Source organism: Vombatus ursinus, unplaced genomic scaffold (genome assembly GCF_900497805.2).
Source record: "Vombatus ursinus unplaced genomic scaffold, bare-nosed wombat genome assembly UNPS02010193.1, whole genome shotgun sequence".
In the NCBI taxonomy this organism is placed as follows: domain Eukaryota; kingdom Metazoa; phylum Chordata; class Mammalia; order Diprotodontia; family Vombatidae; genus Vombatus; species Vombatus ursinus.
In genome coordinates, this window is record NW_020949971.1 from 3,287,496 (window position 1) to 3,306,263 (window position 18,768).

Here is an 18,768-nt window from a genome sequence, read left to right on the forward strand (position 1 = left end):
CCCACCCCCCCCCCCCCCCCGCCAAAAAAAAGAAAAGAGCTGCTATAAATATTTTTGTACAAATAGATCCTTTTCCCTTTTCTTTGATACAGACCTAGTTTGGGATATAGACCTAGTTCTGGTTTTGCTGGCTAAACGGATATACATAGTTTTATAGCCTTTTGGACATTGTTCCAAATTGTTCTTCAGAGTGATTAGACCAGTTCACAACTCCACCTACAGTGAATTTGTGTCCTGGTTTTTTCCACATCCCCTCCAACGTTTGTCATTTTCCTTTTCTGTCATGTTAGTCAGTCTGGTGGGTGTGAGGTGGTACCTCAGAATTGTTTTAATTCGTATTTCTCTAATGAGTAGTGATTTAGAGCATTTTTAAATATAAGGATGGATAGCTTTGATTTCTTCTTCTGAAATCTACCTGTTCCTATCCCTTGACCATTTATCAACTGAGGAATGGCTCTTATTTTTCATGAATTTGGTTCCATTTCCTACATTTGAGAAATGAGGTTTCTATCAGAGAAACTTGCCGTAAATTTTATTTTCCTAGTTTCCAGTTCTTATCTTCTAAATGTACCATTTTCAACTACAATTAAATCCTGTTTACAGACAGTATGGACCGAGTTGTGGTAACAAATGCATCTGTATATTCTCTGAAGTTAGTATTTTAGAAATCACAAGTCCTTCATCAGTCCATTTAGTGAAAAGCTAGACTCTTTCCCAGCCCTTGTCATAGTCTCTGGCACATAGTTAGGGCTTAATGAAAATGTATTGACTTGACTGTTTAATATTTGACTCCTTGGTTCTTTTACACATCAGGATTCTTAAGGCAGCCCAAAAGTTTATGTGGTATTTACCTGGCCAGTTCTTAACCGTGAGCTCTTTTTTTGAAGATTTTCAGTTCAGCATTGCACCCTTCCATGTGTATCATGGCAAACCTTAAGGCCCTTGAAGAACGTCAGTGATTATTATCATCAAGGTTTGCAAAGTGGTCTCTGGATCTTGTCTCCCTCTGACCCCCGCAACAGGCCTCAATTACGTGTCGGGCCCAGTGTCCCTGGGCAGGGACGAGCTGGAGGCGGGGCTCCCGCCTTCTCGTTCCGCCCTTGGTCCACTCTTCTTCTGGTTGCTTCTGTGCATGTCAGGTGTACTCCTCAGCCGTAAATTGGCAATAGCAACAGCACCTGCCTGCCGGCCTTGTTGTGAGGGTCAGATGAGGTCCTCTTTGTAAACTCCTTAGCACGGTGTGCGTAGTAGGCGCTTCATAAATGCTTCTTCCCTTCCCCTCAGCACCTCCAGACTCCCAGTCCTGCCTCACCCGCCGCCTGTTGGACATTTCACACATAATCATCTCGACGCAGACGAGTCAGAAGGGAGCTCACTTTTACCCACGGCATCACCGTTCTTTCTGTCACTCAGGTCACCCTCCCCCTCTCCCTTCCCCAGTATCTCTCCTCCCCGCCCTCTTTTCTGCCCTCAGCGTCTCTCTCCCAGACCGCTACAGCAGCCTTGTTCTAATGGCTCTCCTCACAGCTGTCAGAGCGATCTTCCTAAAGCTCAGATCTGACTGGCAGCTCTCCTGCTCAAAGAATTCCGTTGGCTCCCTCTCGCCTCCCGGATCAAATACAGACCGATGCATTTGGCATTCAGAGCCTTTCTTGGCTGGCTGCATGTGCGCTCTCTGATCTTGCCAAGTTGACATTTTGGTTCTTCAGCCATCACAGGTACTTCTCCAGCCTCGTGAAGTGACTGAGGAAACATGGGCTGAACGTCTGAGTACATTGATTTATTAAGCAGTGCATGCCAACTGCGTGACCAGTGGGGCCCAGGCCTCCTCAGCTTTGGTGCTGGGCCCTGAATACAGGGGGAGATGGATTTTTATGCGTTAAAAGATGACCATAAGCAGACTAGAAAGCAGGATATGAGATTAGGTGATCTGACTTCTAATGGGAGGAAGGATTAGCAACCTTCCAAGTCGGGAGAGGGAGAGGGAGCAAGTACAGTTCCCTGAAATCAGAAAAGGAGGTGTCTCAGTCCTTCCAGATATCTGTGTTCAATCAAAGGAACATGGAAGCAGTAACCCATTGACCAGGGTGGGACCAGTTTTCAGGTAAGACCTGTGGGTTGCTTGAGATATCCAACTGTGAGAAAACCCCTAGCCTCAGTCTCTGAGTCTGGTTGAGTTTCTGTTCAGCTTAACCTGGGTCCCTAGTTAAGGGTCTCTGAGCAGCAGGGAGAAGTGGTCCAGCTTCCCAGCAATACAGGCCGGGGTTCAAACAGTGCAATAGAGTTTTCTCGCTAGACCAAAGTTGGACTAGATCTGTAGTTGAATAGAAAGGGAACGGAGCTAGATCCAGAGTGGAGTCCCAAGATGGCATCCCCCGTGGGGACTGGAATCGGAAATCTCTCCCAGGACTCCTGCGTTATGCCTCTTTGGCTAATAAACGGTATGGCTCGGATCGCCCCCCGGCCTCCACGCCTCTGTACTGCGTGTGTCCCTTGTCTTTAACAGACTCCGCTCCTCTTTCCACCGCTTCGCACTCAGCCCAAGTGTCACGTCTTTCCTGCGTGATGCGACCATGATCAGCCCAGATTCTTCCGAGGCTGGTGCCCTTCTGCCACTTACCCTGTGTTTCATTTGTGTGTCCTCGTATGGTCAGCTGAGGCCTGGCACGTAGAAGGCCTTACAGAGAGCTTCTGTCTACTTTTCTCTTCCCTTGTGTGTACCTGAGGAGCTGGGTTTCATCGTGCTCCTGTGGCTTTTCTTCCTTCATTCGTCCTCTCCCTTTTCCCGCTCGTCTAAAGCAGGGTATGAGGGGGCTCGCGAGTGATGATCCTCCCCTCCCCGCCCCTTCCTCGTGGTCTTTGTGCACCTGTGCAAGGCAGAGGGGAGCCGTTTGGAGGGTGTGGTTTGTGTGGACACCTTTGTCTCCCCATGTACTCGTGACTCCTCCCTCTACCGGGGAGCCGTCGCTTGTAACAAAGAATGAAAAAGGAAGGTTCGTGAAAACCAGCAGACACATGGAGAAGTGACGCGTGACTGGGCGTTCAGCTTCCCTCTTCTTACCTGTGTTCTTTGTGTTTATGTTTTTGGTGCTGCTGGGGCTTATTGCTTCACTCATAGGATTTCTTCTACACTTCTTCAGGCCGCCTGAAATCCTTTGGCAGGCCCGAGTTAGCTGAGAGGTCTCCTCCTGTTTCCACAAATGATTCATAATTAGAATTTCTTATGGCGCTTCACCATTTGCGGGCTGCTGTTTGCATACCCCTTTCCCAGCTGACGGGCATCTGCTTGGTTTCCCTTTCTCTACCACCACAGAAAGTGCTGCTCTCCAGATTTGGGAACTGTTCCTTCTGTCTTTGGCCTCTGACATGTGTGCCAGCAGTCAGGTCTTGGAGTTCAAGTGTATGGAGACTGCAGTTGCTTCGCAGAGTTGTGGGGGTGGTCGTTAGCTCCTCTGCCAGCGTGGCAGCATGGTTACCTTTCCATAGGCCCCTCAGCATCAGCAGTTGGCATCCTCTGTCAGCTCTGCCAGTTTTCTCAGTCTGAAGTAAAACCTCGGGGCGTTTTGATTTCCATCTCATTATTTATGCTTTGGAGCCATCTCAGAGAGTTTGAAACGCTTCTTTTGAAGCCTATTCTGTCATCTCTTTTTGACCACTTGTATACCGATAGGTGCCTGCATTCTTTAACTGTCAGACAAATGGGATACAAACACTGTTTTCCACTTTGATTCTGGTTGTACTGATTTGGTTCTGGAAAAAAGCTACTCAATTTCACACACTTTATCATTGGTGAGTGCCAGTGTCCCTTGTTTGATTAAGAAGCCCCCTGCTACCCACCGTGGTGAAAGGTACCTGCTCAGGCACTCTTCTCAGCTTTGTTTATGGGGCATCTTAATATTCAGGTCACATATCCATTTTGAGTTTATTAGGACATACGGTATAATAGGTTGGTCTCCATCTGACTTCTGCCAGGTCTATTTCCAGTTTTCCCAGCAATTCCTGTCAGACACGGTCCTTTCCACAAGAAATTTGTGTCCTTGGGTTCACTGATCACCAAGTTACTGGATTCATCTGTTTCTGACTATTCCTTATCTCGTCTGTTCCATTCATTGACCTCTCTGCTTTTGAACCAGCGTCAGCTAGTTTTGATGGTTGCGATGTGGAAGGGCTCTTTAGACCGTTTGGTTGTAGCTACATGAACATAGTATTGAACAGTGTGCATTTTAAAGTGTAGCGTGCCAGATAGACGTTAGTTGTTGTTCCTCATTACAGTCATTTGACCTATACTTGACAAAGGTCAGAAGAAGAAAAGGAAATGGAGAATAGAACAGGAGGACGTGTGCAGGAGAGGAAAGGAAGGCATGTGTAGAACCAGTCCAGACCCCTGAAGGGACGGAAAGCTCCCCCCAGACTTTAAGAAAGCTCCAAATGCGCAGAGGTGGTGGGGAAGTCGTCTTGGTTGATTCGTTTCTGGTCAGTTGTAGGGCCCAAATAGAACTCAACTTTTCTCAAGCCTCAGCTCCGTCAGCCCTTTGCCCAAGTTATAAAATACAGGTCTTAACATCTCAGAATTCTACACGACAAAGTACGCCATTGGATGGACGGGGCTGGGTCAGCCTAGCCTTCCAGACCTTGCCTAGGTGGCCGGGGTGAGTCAGAGCCAGGTCAGGATGACCAAGGCTCCCCTCCGGCTGGGGTGATTGGGAGCGGCTGTGTCTGAGCGGGAGGTGGGCGCGTGGGCCCGGAAGGGGTTAGGTCAGGACAGGGACATAGGAGAGATTCTCTAGGGATTGTGATTCAGGGGGTCAGTTTTTAAACTCATTTTTTGTGGGGAGAAGCCTTTGCTAGGAAATATGATCATCTATTCAAAAACTCTGTAGTGTTATAGAGGTAAATCTAAGACTGACATTGAAATGCTACTCTTTTCACATCTCTGCTCCATTTCCCTCCCTTCTCCCTCAAGCAACTTTGTAGCCCTCAGAATGTGAACTGCCGAGATTTAGAAGGCCGCCACTCGACCCCCCTTCACTTTGCTGCCGGCTACAACCGGGTGTCTGTGGTTGAGTTCCTCCTTCATCACGGAGCAGACGTTCACGCCAAAGACAAGGGGTAGGTGTCACATGCAGCTTCAGAATGGGCTCCCAGGGCTGGAGAGCGGGACTTTCTTGGGGGTTTTAAACCCTGGTTGGCATCTTTCTCCATCTGTTTAGTATTCCCATCCTTAATCCACCAGAGGCCAGAAAGGAAGTTATGAAGTGTGCATATGGATTCTGTCAGACTAGAGTAGTGTTGAGGTGCTCTGACGTGGTGGAGGACGTGGGCAGAGGCTCTGCCTCTGGCACCTACTTTCTGGCCAAGTCACTGACATATCAGGGCTCCTGAGGTGTAGACCTGCATTGGTGGAGAGAGGGTCTTCACCTGGGAGCTGCTTTGCCAGTGAAATCACAAATCTATCCCTGCTATACGAGAAACGGTAATGTTCTTAATAGTAGTGTTCAGAGAGCGCATTTCTGTCCCCTGAAGACTTAAGTCTCAACTTAAGGGTAATATTGACATCATATGACTATTTTCTAGGTAAGTTTCTCCATTTTTTGCCTAATATTAATATGATAAACTATTTGACCACATATAAGGTAAATCTATAAGCTGTTAGGGGAAAAAAAAAGTCCCTTCCTGGCTCTGAACATTTGGGAGGTAATCTTAACTGAAATGACTTAACTCTGAGGTAAGCTGATGCTTTTCCTCCGTAATTAAGGTCTTATTTGTCAGAATAGTTTCCCAATATTACCTTCACCTCCACTGCCAAGGAAATTTATGAGCAAAACCCAATGAATAAAGTGATTTGTTCTGACAAGATCTTGATGCACTATTTCCTCCCACAATCCCCCATTTGTCTGCTGAGAGGAAGAGGAGGAGGAGAGAGGGCAGGAGAGCTTATGCGGTTTTGGGGTTCTTGTTTTTTCCACGCTTGCCTCAGTCTGAAGTATAACAAACCTATTTCACTTAGCCAGCATGATGCCCTGGGCACCATTGTGCCTCAGAGAGCAAGCGGCCTTTGTTTGCTGGCAAGTGGAATAGGAGCTGCCGCATTTGTCATCTTAACTTGGAAACAGGATTACCACTTGTGAGCGTCTCTTAATGAAAAGCTATTTACTCCCTCGGTTTGGACACCTTCCAGAGACACTGGCACAGTTTGGTTGGTATAAATCTGCAGAGCTTAACTCTTCCCCATTTTCTGCACTGCCGCCTGAGAGCATCTAGTCAGAGTTGGTACCACAGCGAACCCTCTCCAGCGATGGATGTGGCCACAGCTATTGGCCTGAAATTCTTAGAGCTGGGAGAGAACAACGCTGGTGTACCAGTTAAGAAACCCACGGCACACAGAGAGGAGATCGCCCTGCTCTTTGTGCCCTCTGACTTCATGCGTTTGGATTGCTTGTGGATGTGTCTCAGTTCCATTCACTGCACCACACAGGCTAAGAGAATTAGTTGTGAGACTCTTAGCCTGACGGTCAGCTTTAGTGATGGCAGGAAAGGGGGAAAGGGGGGGACACATACACACACAGAAAGAGAAGTTGAGGAAAATGAGGTCGACAGGTGAAGGGGCTTGCCTGGGGTCTTTCTGACTGGATCCAGGCCCAGTGCTTTACCCACTAGGCCAGCTCGCTGCCTATATTAATCAATTAATAAACATTTATTAACCTGCTTCGTGCCAAGTGCTGGGACTACAAAAAGAGGCAGAAGATAACAAAGGGATTTCTTGTTGGAGAAAATGGGATTTTAGTTGGGACCTCAGGGTAGGTGGCCAGGGAGGTCTGAGAGGATGCGTGGAGCCCCCAACGAGGCACTCCCTCTATTGCCTCTGGGCATTGTCTCATGCCTGGGATACTCTCCTCTGCCCTGACTACTGACCTCCTTAGTAGTCCTTTAGGTCCCAGATGGAATCCCACCTTCTGCACGAAGCCTTCCCCAACCCCTCCTCCTCCGTTCGTTATTTCCTAATTATCCTGTCCAAAGCTTGCTTTGTATGTATTTGTTTGCATGTTCTCTCCCCCGTCAGATTGTGAGCTTCTTAAGGGCAGGCACTGTCTTTGGCCTCTTTTTGTATCCCCAGAGCTTAGCATAGTGCCTGGCACATAGTAGGCATGTAATGAAATGTTTATTGATTGTATGTACACATTTATTTTCATGTCAGAATGCAAGCTTTTTGAGGGCAGGGACCATACTTTTGCCTTTCTTTGTATCTCTGGATAGTTGGCACTGTACTTGGAGCATTATAATAATAATAGCAGCTAACATTTATACAGGGCTTCCTTTGTGCCAGGCAGCGTGCAAAGCGTTTTACAAATGTCATCTCCGTTGATCCTGAAAACAGCCTTTGAGGGTAGATGCTATTATCCTTCCCATTTTATGGATGGGATGAGAAAACTGAGGAACATACACAGCTAGTGCATGTCTGAGGCCAGATTCTAGTCCCAGTGTGCTTAAGAATTGACTGGCTGTGGGGCAGCTAGGTGGCACAGTGGATTGAACTCCAGCCTTGGAGTTAGGACCGAAGTTCAAATCCAGCTTTTGATACTTAGCTGTGTGATCCTGGGCAAGTCACTTTACTCCTATTGCCTCAAAAAAAAAAAAAAAGAAGAAGAATTATTAACTGGCCGACTGGTCATTCGGCCTCCACTTGAAGTCCTCTAGGGATGGAGTCACTTCCTCCTGAGCCAGCATTTACATTTTGTTGAAGCTGTAAAGGAGATTCGAAATGAAACAGAGTCCCTATAAATTGTGAGATCTTCCACCTGCACCTGATTGTGGATGACAAGGCCCTGTGTCCATTGCAACCAGCCTGGAACGTTGCAGAGCCTTCCAGATGAGGTCCATAACCACTCAGAAGAATTTAGCCTTACCGAAAGAGAGAGAGACAGAGAGAGAAGGAGCCAGAGAAAAACCACCAGGAAAAGCAGGTCTGGGGTACTCCGACATCCTCGGGAGCTCACCCGTCAGTGCGCGTCTCTGAGACAGGATGTCCAAGCGTTTGGTGCTCCAGACCCACAAGAGAAGAGGAGAGTGGCTTCTCTGCAGGAAATTTCAGAGCTCTCTCAGTGACCCCACGTTTCCCATTGAAAGAGGCCCCCCTGTCTATCTGGTGATCCCAGGCAAGAGGGGCCAGGGTCTGAAGAATTAAGTGGCGGCTTATCCAAACTGCGAGGTCAAGAGGCAGCTGGTGAGTGGGAGTGCGGCACCACACAGTAGAAATTGGGTTCTGCAGGAGAAGTGGTACCAGGAAGCACTGAGAAGCCTGCAGAGCAGAGGGGGAAAGGGGTTGCTGGTCTCAGAGCAGCCGCGCTGGTTGGCCAATGGATCTCACAAGGTTCCATTGTTGAGTTCGTTGTTTTCAACAAGACTAATAATAACCTTTCCTTGGAAACTCGGAGGATCAAAGAGAATTTTTTAAGTTTTACCTTTGAAGTCTGTGAGTGTAATAATAAATAATCTGTATTTTGGATTCATTTGGAGTAGAGCGGATCAGGAAAAACAAATAATCTGCCCCGATGCAGTGGAAAGAGCCCTGGCTGCACACTCTGAGGACCTGGATTCAAATCCTGCCTCAGACTGTGACCTTGGTCATTTCCCCTTCCTGGACCTCTGTTTCCCCATCTGTAAAATGAGGGGAACAGTCACTGAGATCCCTTCTGACTCATCTGTATATGTTTATTTTATGTGTATGTATATAGTATTTTAGGCACTTTCTTTTTGTTCTGTGAATTTGAAAATGCCTTTTTCCCCCCAATCAGTGGCTTGGTGCCCCTCCACAATGCCTGCTCCTATGGCCACTATGAGGTGGCAGAGCTCTTAGTGAGACACGGGGCGTCTGTCAATGTCGCTGACCTGTGGAAGTTCACACCTCTGCATGAAGCAGCCGCTAAAGGAAAATATGAGATCTGTAAGCTTCTCTTAAAGGTACGCTGCGCGCCCGCGCTTCTCCCCCAGCCCGTCATCAGGTCACAAGTCACTGGCATTTACTTGTGCAGTGCTTTCAGATGCTTGGTGTGTTTGTTGTTCTTTTTAAAGTATGTTTTCTGTAAAATTTGCTTCCATTTAGTATCATAGAAGCCTTTTTCCCATGGTATCATGTTCCTTGTAATATCTGAGTCGTCCTTCCAGATTCGAGTTTGAACATGTTTACCTCTCTAGGATTCATTAAAGTGAGTGGTGCTCTTAGCTCTCTCATCTTCTGTGTCTCTAATAGAAATACCAGAAAATTACTTGCTGCAGGTTAAGAAAAAAGTAACCAGAAAGTGCTCAACGAAATCAAATGTAGTTTTCTTATTGACTGCCTAAACTCTAATTGAGTTTACTCTTGTGGCTTCATATCAGGAAGCATGATATCTACAAATCATAGATTCTTGTGGATTTTGCATGTGTTTGTTTTGAAAAAAGAAGTTGATAAAATTGGTTTTTGTTTTTGGTTTTTTTGTTGTTGTTGTTATTGTTGAGGCAGTTGGGGTTAAGTGACTTGCCCAGGGTCACACAGCTAGTAAGTGTTATGTGTCTGAGGCCGGATTTGAACTCAGGTCCTCCTGACTCTAGGGCCGGTGCTCTATCCACTGCCTACCTAGCTGCCCCAGAAGTTGATAAAATCGATCAAACGAGTCTCCTACCAGAGGAATAAATTATTAGTGCTATGCCTGTATCAAAGAGAGACTCAAAACGAGGTGCAGCCATTCTTAACGTCTGGCCCCTCTCATGTGAAGAGTGTGACGCATGCCCGTCATTTTAGACTCTCTGCATGGAGCTGTGTAAGTAAACCCTCCCGTGCCTTCTGTCTTCTGTGGTTTGGAGGAAGCGTGCACAGCTCTTAGAGGCCGTAGCTGGGGGTGGGGGACAGCGGTGCTGTACTTGCTGTCGCTGGACAAATTGATCTGCATCTTGTCTCTCCCAGAAAGTGCCAATCAAACTGTTTCCATAGTGACCAAGAATCTTGATTTGGTTTAGTCCTTAGCCCCATGGGTGGGATGGTGAGGAGGAGAACTAATCAAGGGGGTCTCTGACCCCTTTCACTGTTCCATGAATTTCAACAAAAACAAGCCATAGGAATCTCTGTTCAAGGAACTCAAGGCAGGGAGTGTCCACGAAGGAAACTCTTGGGCCAGGGCACGTTGACATCAAGTCAGGGAACTGTCTTCTTTTCTTTTGGTCTGGTTCTTGAACATGTGGTGTTCCGCACCCGTGGCGGACGGTTAGGCCATCCCTAGGAGGACAGAAGCCATAGGGTAGTAGCTGTGGCCCTGATGCGTGGGGGCAAAGGAGGAAGCTCTGCTTTGGGCTGGTGCTGACGATCCTGATAGCTCCCATTCACATTCCAGGAGAAAGTTTGCAGAGCAGTTGACAGTGTCCTCTCATTTAAGTGACCCCCAGCTGGGAAGGGAGGGCTAAGAGACAGATTTGAGCTCAGACCTTCCTGACCACCGAGTGCACCCCATGGACCTAAAGGTTGATTGAGCTGTTTGAGCTTGAGCCAGAGGTAGCAGCAGTCACGTGGATGACGTTCCCAGAGAGCTTCGGAATTAGGATGGATGGTTTTCCCAGTAAGATTTGGGGGAGGAAGGAGTTTTGTAGCTTGGGATGAAAATCAATGAAGCAGCAAAGGCGAGAGAGTGTTTGGGCCGGACTCAGTGGGTTTGTGTCTCCCTCTTCCTCGGCAGCACGGAGCAGACCCAACTAAGAAGAACAGAGATGGCAACACTCCGCTGGACTTGGTGAAGGAAGGAGACACTGACATCCAGGACCTGCTCAGAGGAGACGCCGCCTTGTTGGATGCCGCCAAGAAGGGCTGCCTGGCCCGAGTGCAGAAGCTGTGCTCACCGGAAAACATCAACTGCAGAGACACGCAGGGCAGAAACTCGACCCCGCTGCATCTGGCAGGTGAGCTCCCTCAGGGGCTGGGCCCATCTCTGCCTGCTCTGATTTACCCAAAGGACTTCTGGGGCAGGCTTGCTGCTTGCCTTGTTTTGATTTTTTTTTTTTTTTTTGGGTGCAGGGAATAGCCTGTGAGGAAAGTCTGTGTACCAGGAAGGACAGGCTGGTCCTAGAGGACTGCTGGGGGTCCCAGAGGGGAAGTGCCTTGCCCAGCCAGGATGGGAGTGTCAGAGGAGGAGGGGTGGGACCCCAGGGCTTCTTTCCTACCTTCACAGCTAGCTCTTTATCCATGACTCCTTGCTGCTCCTCAGCAAATACTTGAATTCAACAGACCCTTCTGAAGGCTCTGCTTTTATTTCATCTACATCTTTGTCCTTGGTCCTGTGCCCAAACCTCAGACCCAAAGACAAAATGAAGGCAAGAGCACAAAGAAGAACTAGGGGTATCGGGCCCACCTTCCCAGAGGACGTGGAGAGGAGGACAGGCCGGGCGAGGCAGGACACCATTTGAGGGGCTGCAGCAGAGCGTGTTAGAAAGGGCCAAATACTGTAGGAAGGAAGGTGACTCGGAGCAAAAGGGGAATGGCTGTTGGTGCCAGGACATGGAAGAGGGATTGATTCCAGCAGCTATGGGGGAACACTGGGAAGCGACGTTGTCAGAGCAGCGCCTGAGAAAGATCACTTTGGGGGCTGAGTGGAGGGCAGATTGGGCAGGGGGAAGACTGGAAGAAGAGAGGCCAGTGAGGAAGCCATTGTAGATGCCCCAAGGCCTTCTCCAACACCAGGCAGCCTGCCTCACAAAAAGCCCTGCCACCTCTGTGGGTGGGCCAGGCAGGACAGCCTGCCCTGCCTCAGACCTCCCCCCCACTTCCCACTTGTGCTCTCAGGCACTTCTCCACATCCCTTCAGACCAGACTCGAAGACCTCCCCCTGCCCCTTCTTGCTGAGAGGAGGGGCCTGTTCACGACCGTCCCAGGATGCCACATGGCCGGCACCTTAGCATGTGGACAGACGTAGCTCCAACCAGTGACAGGTGCATGAACTCATTCTCTTAATGGTTAGTGGGCCCTCCTCTTCCCTGTGCCTAGGATTCCAGACCTCCAGTGGCCAAGGTACCAGCCCTGTTTGCCATCCTCAGCTGCTTCCTGCCTTGCTCCTGTCTGTTTCAACCCTGGCCCGTGGTGTCCCACTCCAGATGTGCTGCCCACTCCTTCCGCGGCGTCCTCTGGAATGTGACAGTGTGCCTAATGAACAGACTTCCCTTTCTCCCTGCTTCCATGTTCTGCTCCCTCCTCATGGCAGTCTTCCTTGCCCCATTTTACAGTTGTTTCCCCTCAGGCTGAGGGTTGAAATAAGCATTCTCTTTCAGAAAAACATCTTCATGTATCCCTGGTTACAGGCAGCCTAGGAAAGTAAAAGCTGTGGGCAGGGAAATAGACAGTAGTCATCATGAAATTTCCCAAGGGCCACAGGAGTCCTCTGACAAAGTCCTGAAAAGACTCCTTCCCCAAAGTCCAGTCCCAAATCAGTCCACCTTAGGGGCAAAGTTACATCAGACTGCCCCAGGTTATCCCTTAGGAGTGTTCTCTTTCCGTGTTCAAGAACTCTAGAATTTCTTTCTCTGATCATAAGCTTTATCATTCTGCATTTCCCTATACCTTGTAATCCCTAACTCTGGTCTTCATCCTCACCACTCATGCTTCCCTCCCCTCAGTTCTTTGCCAGGCTGTCATCCCCTCCTCTCCTTTCCTGTCTCAACCCCTTGTTGAGCCATCTCGGCTCTGTGCTGCCCTCCCCTCTCGGCTGCCTGGTTGCCATGTCCGGCCAACAGCAGTGCCTTGCCGCTCCCCACCCCTGCATCAGCCCCGCTGTGAGCTGGAAGAAGTCACAACGTTGTGCTGATGGGGTCTGCTGGACGCTTCAGTTTTCTGAATTCCGTAGGACCACCATTCTGTTCTTGATCTATCTGGTGTGCCCCTCTCCACACTTAACCTCATCTCTGCCTGGCACCTCACAGCGCCTGCTTCCCCTACCCTCTGGCCATTTACTTCGCTGCAAAAGCTGAGTCATTTTGCTGCAAGCTGCCTCTTCTCCCTCCTCCTTGCCAGGGGCAACCTCTCTATGGGCACCCTTGGTTCAGCCCTTCCTGCCTTCTCCAGCAAGTCACCCTGCTCTTCTTTTCACTTTCTACTCACTTTCTGCCGGCTTCTTCCTTCGTCTCTCACGTTCTTTTGTTTTTAGTTTTAGCTCCACACTCTGTTCCTCCTTCTGACTCCCCCCTACCCAGCCACCCATTGAGAACGCAGGAAATACGATGCTCAGCATACATATACACTCACGCAGAACATTTCTACGTGAGCCATGTACAAAAAAAGAAAAAGAAATAAAAAGGGGGGAAGTGATGCTTCTGTCTGCCCTCCGAGTCTGTCAGTGTTTAGCTGGAAACAGATGGCGTTGTATGTCCTGAGTCCTTTGGAGCTGTGGTGGGTCCTGGCGCTGATCGGAATGTCTCTGCCAGTGGATCCTGGCGGTGGCGTGGCTGTCACTGTGTCCTCGCCGTCCCGTTTCTGCTCGCTTCGCTCTGTTTTGCTGAAGCCGTCCCCTGCATCATTTTTACCGCACAGCATTCCCTCTCAGATCCTCCCCTCTCCGGGTTTCTCGATGACTTTTCAAGGTACCGCTGTCCTCTCAGACGCCCCAGCCTGCAGCCTCGGCATTGTCCTCAGCTGTTCCCCCTCACCCTGTGTGCTTCATGCTTTGCCGCACCTTATCCTTTCTACCACCGTGTCCCCTTGTCTCCACCCAGCTCCCTCGTTTGGGCCCTCACCTTGTCTCTCCTAGACTAGCAGCCTCAGTGTGTGTCCCAGCCTCACGTCTCTCCCATTCCGATCTGTCTTCCACTACGCTGCCAGAGGGGTAGGTCTGTAGGTCTTCCCATGTCTCCTTGCTCCCCTGCTCAGTACGTGCTCGATGATTGCCTTTGACCTCGAGGATCTAGAGCACAGTTCTCTGTCTGTCACCTGGCCTTTCTTCCTTTGCCAGTCTTACACTTTAGCCTGCTGCGTGCACTCTGTGCCTGTTAGTCCAGTCTGTTGTTCCCTGCACAAACACTTAACATCTCTCCTGGCTGTTGGCCTTTGCCCTGGCTGTCCCCCTGCCCTCCTCTGCTTCCTTCAAGCCTCGGCTGAAACACCTGCTTCTGTCCCCTACAGTTACTCGTGTCTCCCCTCAGCCCCAGGATTTCCCTCCAGGGACCCCATGTGTGTCTCCTACTCTTAGCACCGGGGCTGACTCGTGGCTAAGGGCTTTAAAAGTAAGTGTTTGTTAACTGACTGCAGAGGAGAAGGGTTGGAGGCCGGAGCTAGGCCACTCAGACAGCGTGCACCTTGGTGTAGAAGAGTGGTGGCAGCGAGTTAGCAGCTCTCCCGTAAACATCTTGGAAGGCGCAGGGCTAGTTATGCCACCCAATGCAGATGGGGTGCAGCCCCCCATCCTCCCAACTCCACGTGTTCTGATGTCTCTCCCTTCTTATTCCTACAGCAGGTTACAATAACCTGGAAGTAGCCGAGTATCTTTTGGAACATGGAGCAGACGTTAACGCTCAAGACAAAGGAGGCCTTATTCCTTTACATAACGCTGCGTCATATGGGGTAAGCGTGTGCGAGGTCGTGGCCTAAGTAGTCACTCCCGTTCACCCCCCAAGCCGTCATTGAACGTGGGCAGATGAGTGGATGGGCATTTGTCATGGGTTTACCGGGAGATGGGCTGTGGTCTCTGCCTTTAAGAGCTGACATTCTAGTCAAGGCCGATAACACTCGAGAGAATGCCGTGGCCAGGGAGGAAGGCTCTGGATTGGAGAGGGTTCAGGTGTTGAGGGGGAGCTCCAAGGGAGTCGATGGGCACTCCCTTTCCCAGAGTGACGGCCATGCTCGTGGCTGTAGTTAGGCGGGGGACCCTGCCAGGTAAGTGTGGCGCAGAGGCAGGGGAGAGGGTGAGGAGACGGCCAGGCTGACTGGCTGTGACGGGCCAGATGAGTTGTTCTGCAGAAAGCGGCTCCCCTCTGTTTTCTTCCGTCCTCTGAAGCCCCCCACAACGCTGGTATGCTATGATTGCTGTTTTCCATTTAGAATTTGGCAGCATGTAATGGTTCACCTAAGTGTCCAGTCAGTCATTGTTTTCTGTAGGGATACAGAGAAGGCTTTGGTGTGTGTGCCTTCGTCTCAGACTGTGAAGTGACTGTGGGCAGAGACCCTGAGTCGGCCTGTCCCGGGGCTCCAGGCCTTTCCTGGAGGACAAGTCCCCTGCACCTCTGCGTCTGTGTATTGAATGAATGCATTTAGATGTTCCGTAAAGAACAGTTGACGGGCTTGATTGAAACTGTGATCATGCCTTAATCAGTTTAGGTTTTTTACCTTAATTATCTCTCAGTCGGGGAGTTGCTTCGTGCCTTCTGTCAGTTCTTGTGGGTCATGGAAAGCATCGGGGCATGACCTCACCACCCTGTGTATGCAGCGTAGCTGATCAGGCTAAAACTCTGTGAAGGGCCAAAGCTTCTCTCTCCTTTGTAAGCCAGTAACTTACCAGTCATGGCCACGTCTGTCAGATGCGTGCCTCCCTGCTGTTTGCGGGCACTTCCCCCTATTGGCCCCGGGCATAAGCCCCACCGCTCCCACCTATGGCCATTCTGGTCAGGGCCCCCAGACAGCTCCCTGAGGCTAGAGCACATGCACGGCACATCCTAATGGGTGTTCCCGCAGGGCTCTGAGATCACATGTCCTTGGGGGGGTTCGAGGGAACCTCCCCAGAAAGTCTGGAACAGGGCCAGCTGAGGAATGAAGGCAGGCCAGCTCAGACCCTCGCCAAGGGGAGAGCAGACCTGGGCCTTGCAGGGGTATTCCAGGATGAATAAGGAAGCCGCGGCTGGTTCTGAAGGTGTTGGAATGTAGGCGGCAGAGCTCACGTGGATCACAGGGAAACTTCTGTCCCCTTCACAGGTCCCTGGTGCTTGTCTTGCTCTTAGAACCATGGCTGAGGACTTTTTCTTTTCAGTTTCCATGAATGAATATACAAACACCTGTGCCCAGTGCTGGGACAGAACGAGAGAGAGTGACGCTGTCCCTGTTGTCAGCGGTCCTGAGCGTTAGGGGACAGCACACAGAAGAACGATCAGCTGATGAGGAGATGGGAAGACCCTGGAATCCTCCAGGGCAGCGGTGAGGGAGAAGACAAGGCCCAGACGAGGCCTTAGGTTACCCTGAGATGACATGGCATCAGGACAGATGGCAAGGCCTCGAGGACCTGCAGAGGCAGCGGCAGGGCAGATGTCACTGACCACAAGAAGTGGGCGGTTCTGTAGCAGAGCTGACCCACCAAGTATTTCGTGTGTGCTTGTTATTAAGGGTTCGGTAAATAAGCGCTTAGCTGCCCTCCCGGTGTTCCCTCCAGTGCTGTGTGTGCCTGGAAGCCCCTTTTCAGAGCTCTGCTCCTCAGCCCTCATCTGCCAAGTAATAGTGTCCTCCATCCCACTTCTTCAGTTGAAACCGTGAGCTCAGCTGCCATGAGCAGCAGCCACACTTGTGATCGTGCTGTGAGTCCGATGGAGAGCAGGGTGCGTGATGAGTGTAGAATTGCCCTTTGTGAGCCCCTCTCAGGTGCAGGCACTTCGGGGAGGGTTCAGCCTGAAGCAGATTCCCTCCTGAAATTCTTCCTCCTGTCTCTTCACCCTCTTTCTTTATCAAAAAGCAAAGAGGATTTTTGATAAGAGAAGTGAGTGCCTAGCCTCATTAGTCTAGTTCAGCCTGTCCCATCCCTTGGCTGAGCGACAGGGGCTGGCAGGGATTTGATCAGGTGGTTGAAGCTTTTCTTAAGGCTTCCTCACTCAGCATCAGGGAGGGTTCCTTGTGAAGTTCCTGCTCAGAATGAGCTGAGGAAGACTTAGGAGAGCCCAAAGGGCTGGGTTTTTTAGCTGCACGGAGGAAGAGAAGTGGCCCTTCCCTATGGGATCTCTGCTGTGAGCACATCAGCTGGTGGCTGACAGCGGCAGGCAGTCGCTCAACTCTGATTTTGTGATTTTTTTTCCTTCACTCTGCCAAGGACAATAATCCAAGGCTAAAACAAAAGTGACTGATTTAGGGAGATTGATCCCAGGGACGAGTAAGGAACTAGTAAGAGCCCACCCAATTCCACTTGTGGAGTTGAAGCCTGGTCCGATGAGGTGCGTCCTGAAAGAAATGGCCAGGATGGCTGCTGGGCTGTCTGCCTGAGCGCGGAGAGATCCTGGAGACGTGCCCCAGGTTGGGGGAAAGGGCAGACAGGAATCATTGAGTTGGCAGACTGTTAATCGCCCAGGAAACTAGCCTCTTAGAGAAGGGATGGTTAGAAAAGCTCTAGAAAAGGTTGTGGGGATCACCAAGGAGAGCCGGTGTATCTTCATCCAATATAGCTCATGCTGGACTACCTGATTCGGTTTTTTTGATGGGGTTACCAGATGGCCATGAATGTAGATGGTTTGCCTGAACACCCTGTGCGCCCGCCACATGACATCACCATTCTGTGACAGGTCTCTCACTGTTATTCTTGTGGACAAGGTGGAGAGATGGGAGCTCGATGAATAGCGCTCTTAGGTGGATTTGTGCTGTCGGGGTGGCGAGGCTCCCAGCAGGTAGGTTATCACCTGCTTGAGGCAGTATGGCTAGACAGCCGTTCATCTCAACATGGGGTTGGTGTTTGAGTGGCTGATACTGCAGTATGAAACAGCAGTAGGGTGTGGTTGTCAGAACAGCTACCGCGGTCTTGGACTGCATGGAGAGGGCCTGGCAGAGCACGGTGGCCAGGGTTAGGGAAATGGCACTTCCCCTCCAGTCCTTCTGGGTCAGACCACAACTGAACTATTGAATTAGAGCATGCAGAGGAGGGAAGCCAGCATGGAAAAGGAATCAGGTAGAGGCACTGGGGATCTCTAACCTGGTGAGAAAATGTAAGGCGAGGAAGCTGTAGCAGCCCCCTTCTGTTTGTAGTTCCTCTCTCTTTTGTCCTGGTAACTTCCTAGGGCTCATTGGCCCCAGGGGCAGAACTCAGAACCTAGCCTTGAGTTGAGGAAGAAAGCCCCCCAAAGCAGAAGGGCTTCCTGGCCTCCTCATTGGAGGCCTTCAGGCAAATCGTTTTTGTTATATGGCCAACTACTGGTCACACAGGTTGCAGTGAGGTTTTGGGCTAGCTGGTTTCTTTGAGGGGCCCATCTAACATTGAGATTCTCTGCTCAGGCTTCTCCAAAATTAGCCGTCGTACTGATTTTCATTGCTCATCCCTCTAGAGAGATGTACTTTAGAGTAAACGTCTTCAGAGCTCTACTTGAAGGAAAGCCAGAGAATGAAGAAGCAATGTATTAAAAAGTCTTTTTACCAGTTAAGTCGTAAGGGATGTCTGCTGTAGTTCCCCAGATAGATTGGTGCTCACATTGGCTCCAGGTGGCACTGTGCTGATCTTATCATGCCTCAGGAATGTTAACTTTCCATAGGACAGCCACTATTTTCTGGAGTTTGGCCTAAGAATCCACATACTAAAGACCAAATGGATGGATCGTTTCGTTTGTTCGCACTTTGGTAAGAGTCGGACAGACAACCTAATAGATATGGTCCAGTGGTTTGTTTGTCTTGGACAGACGCAGGTGATTGAGCTGGCTGGGGAACTGAAGAGGAGGGAAAGAGCCGGGGTTCAGCAAATGGTCAAGTTAGAGCTAAAAAGAACCTCCAAGTTCCTCTGGTCCAACCCTCTCATTCTGTAAATGAGGAAAGTTAAATGACATGGAAAACAGTTTGGAATTAAGCTAAGAAATGAACAAAATGTCGGTACT

General features: G+C 49.9%; 1 protein-coding gene across 1 annotated transcript in view; it reads left to right on the top strand.

The window, feature by feature from the left end:
* TNKS (tankyrase) overlaps positions 1-18,768 on the top strand; it is a 206,647-nt gene that overhangs the window by 162,111 nt on the left and 25,768 nt on the right. Inside the window, exons 21-24 of the mRNA XM_027853697.1 lie at positions 4,964-5,109; positions 8,793-8,958; positions 10,704-10,923; positions 14,457-14,566. Of these exons, the coding sequence (XP_027709498.1) occupies positions 4,964-5,109; positions 8,793-8,958; positions 10,704-10,923; positions 14,457-14,566 (642 nt within the window). The remainder of the gene's footprint in view (positions 1-4,963; positions 5,110-8,792; positions 8,959-10,703; positions 10,924-14,456; positions 14,567-18,768) is intronic.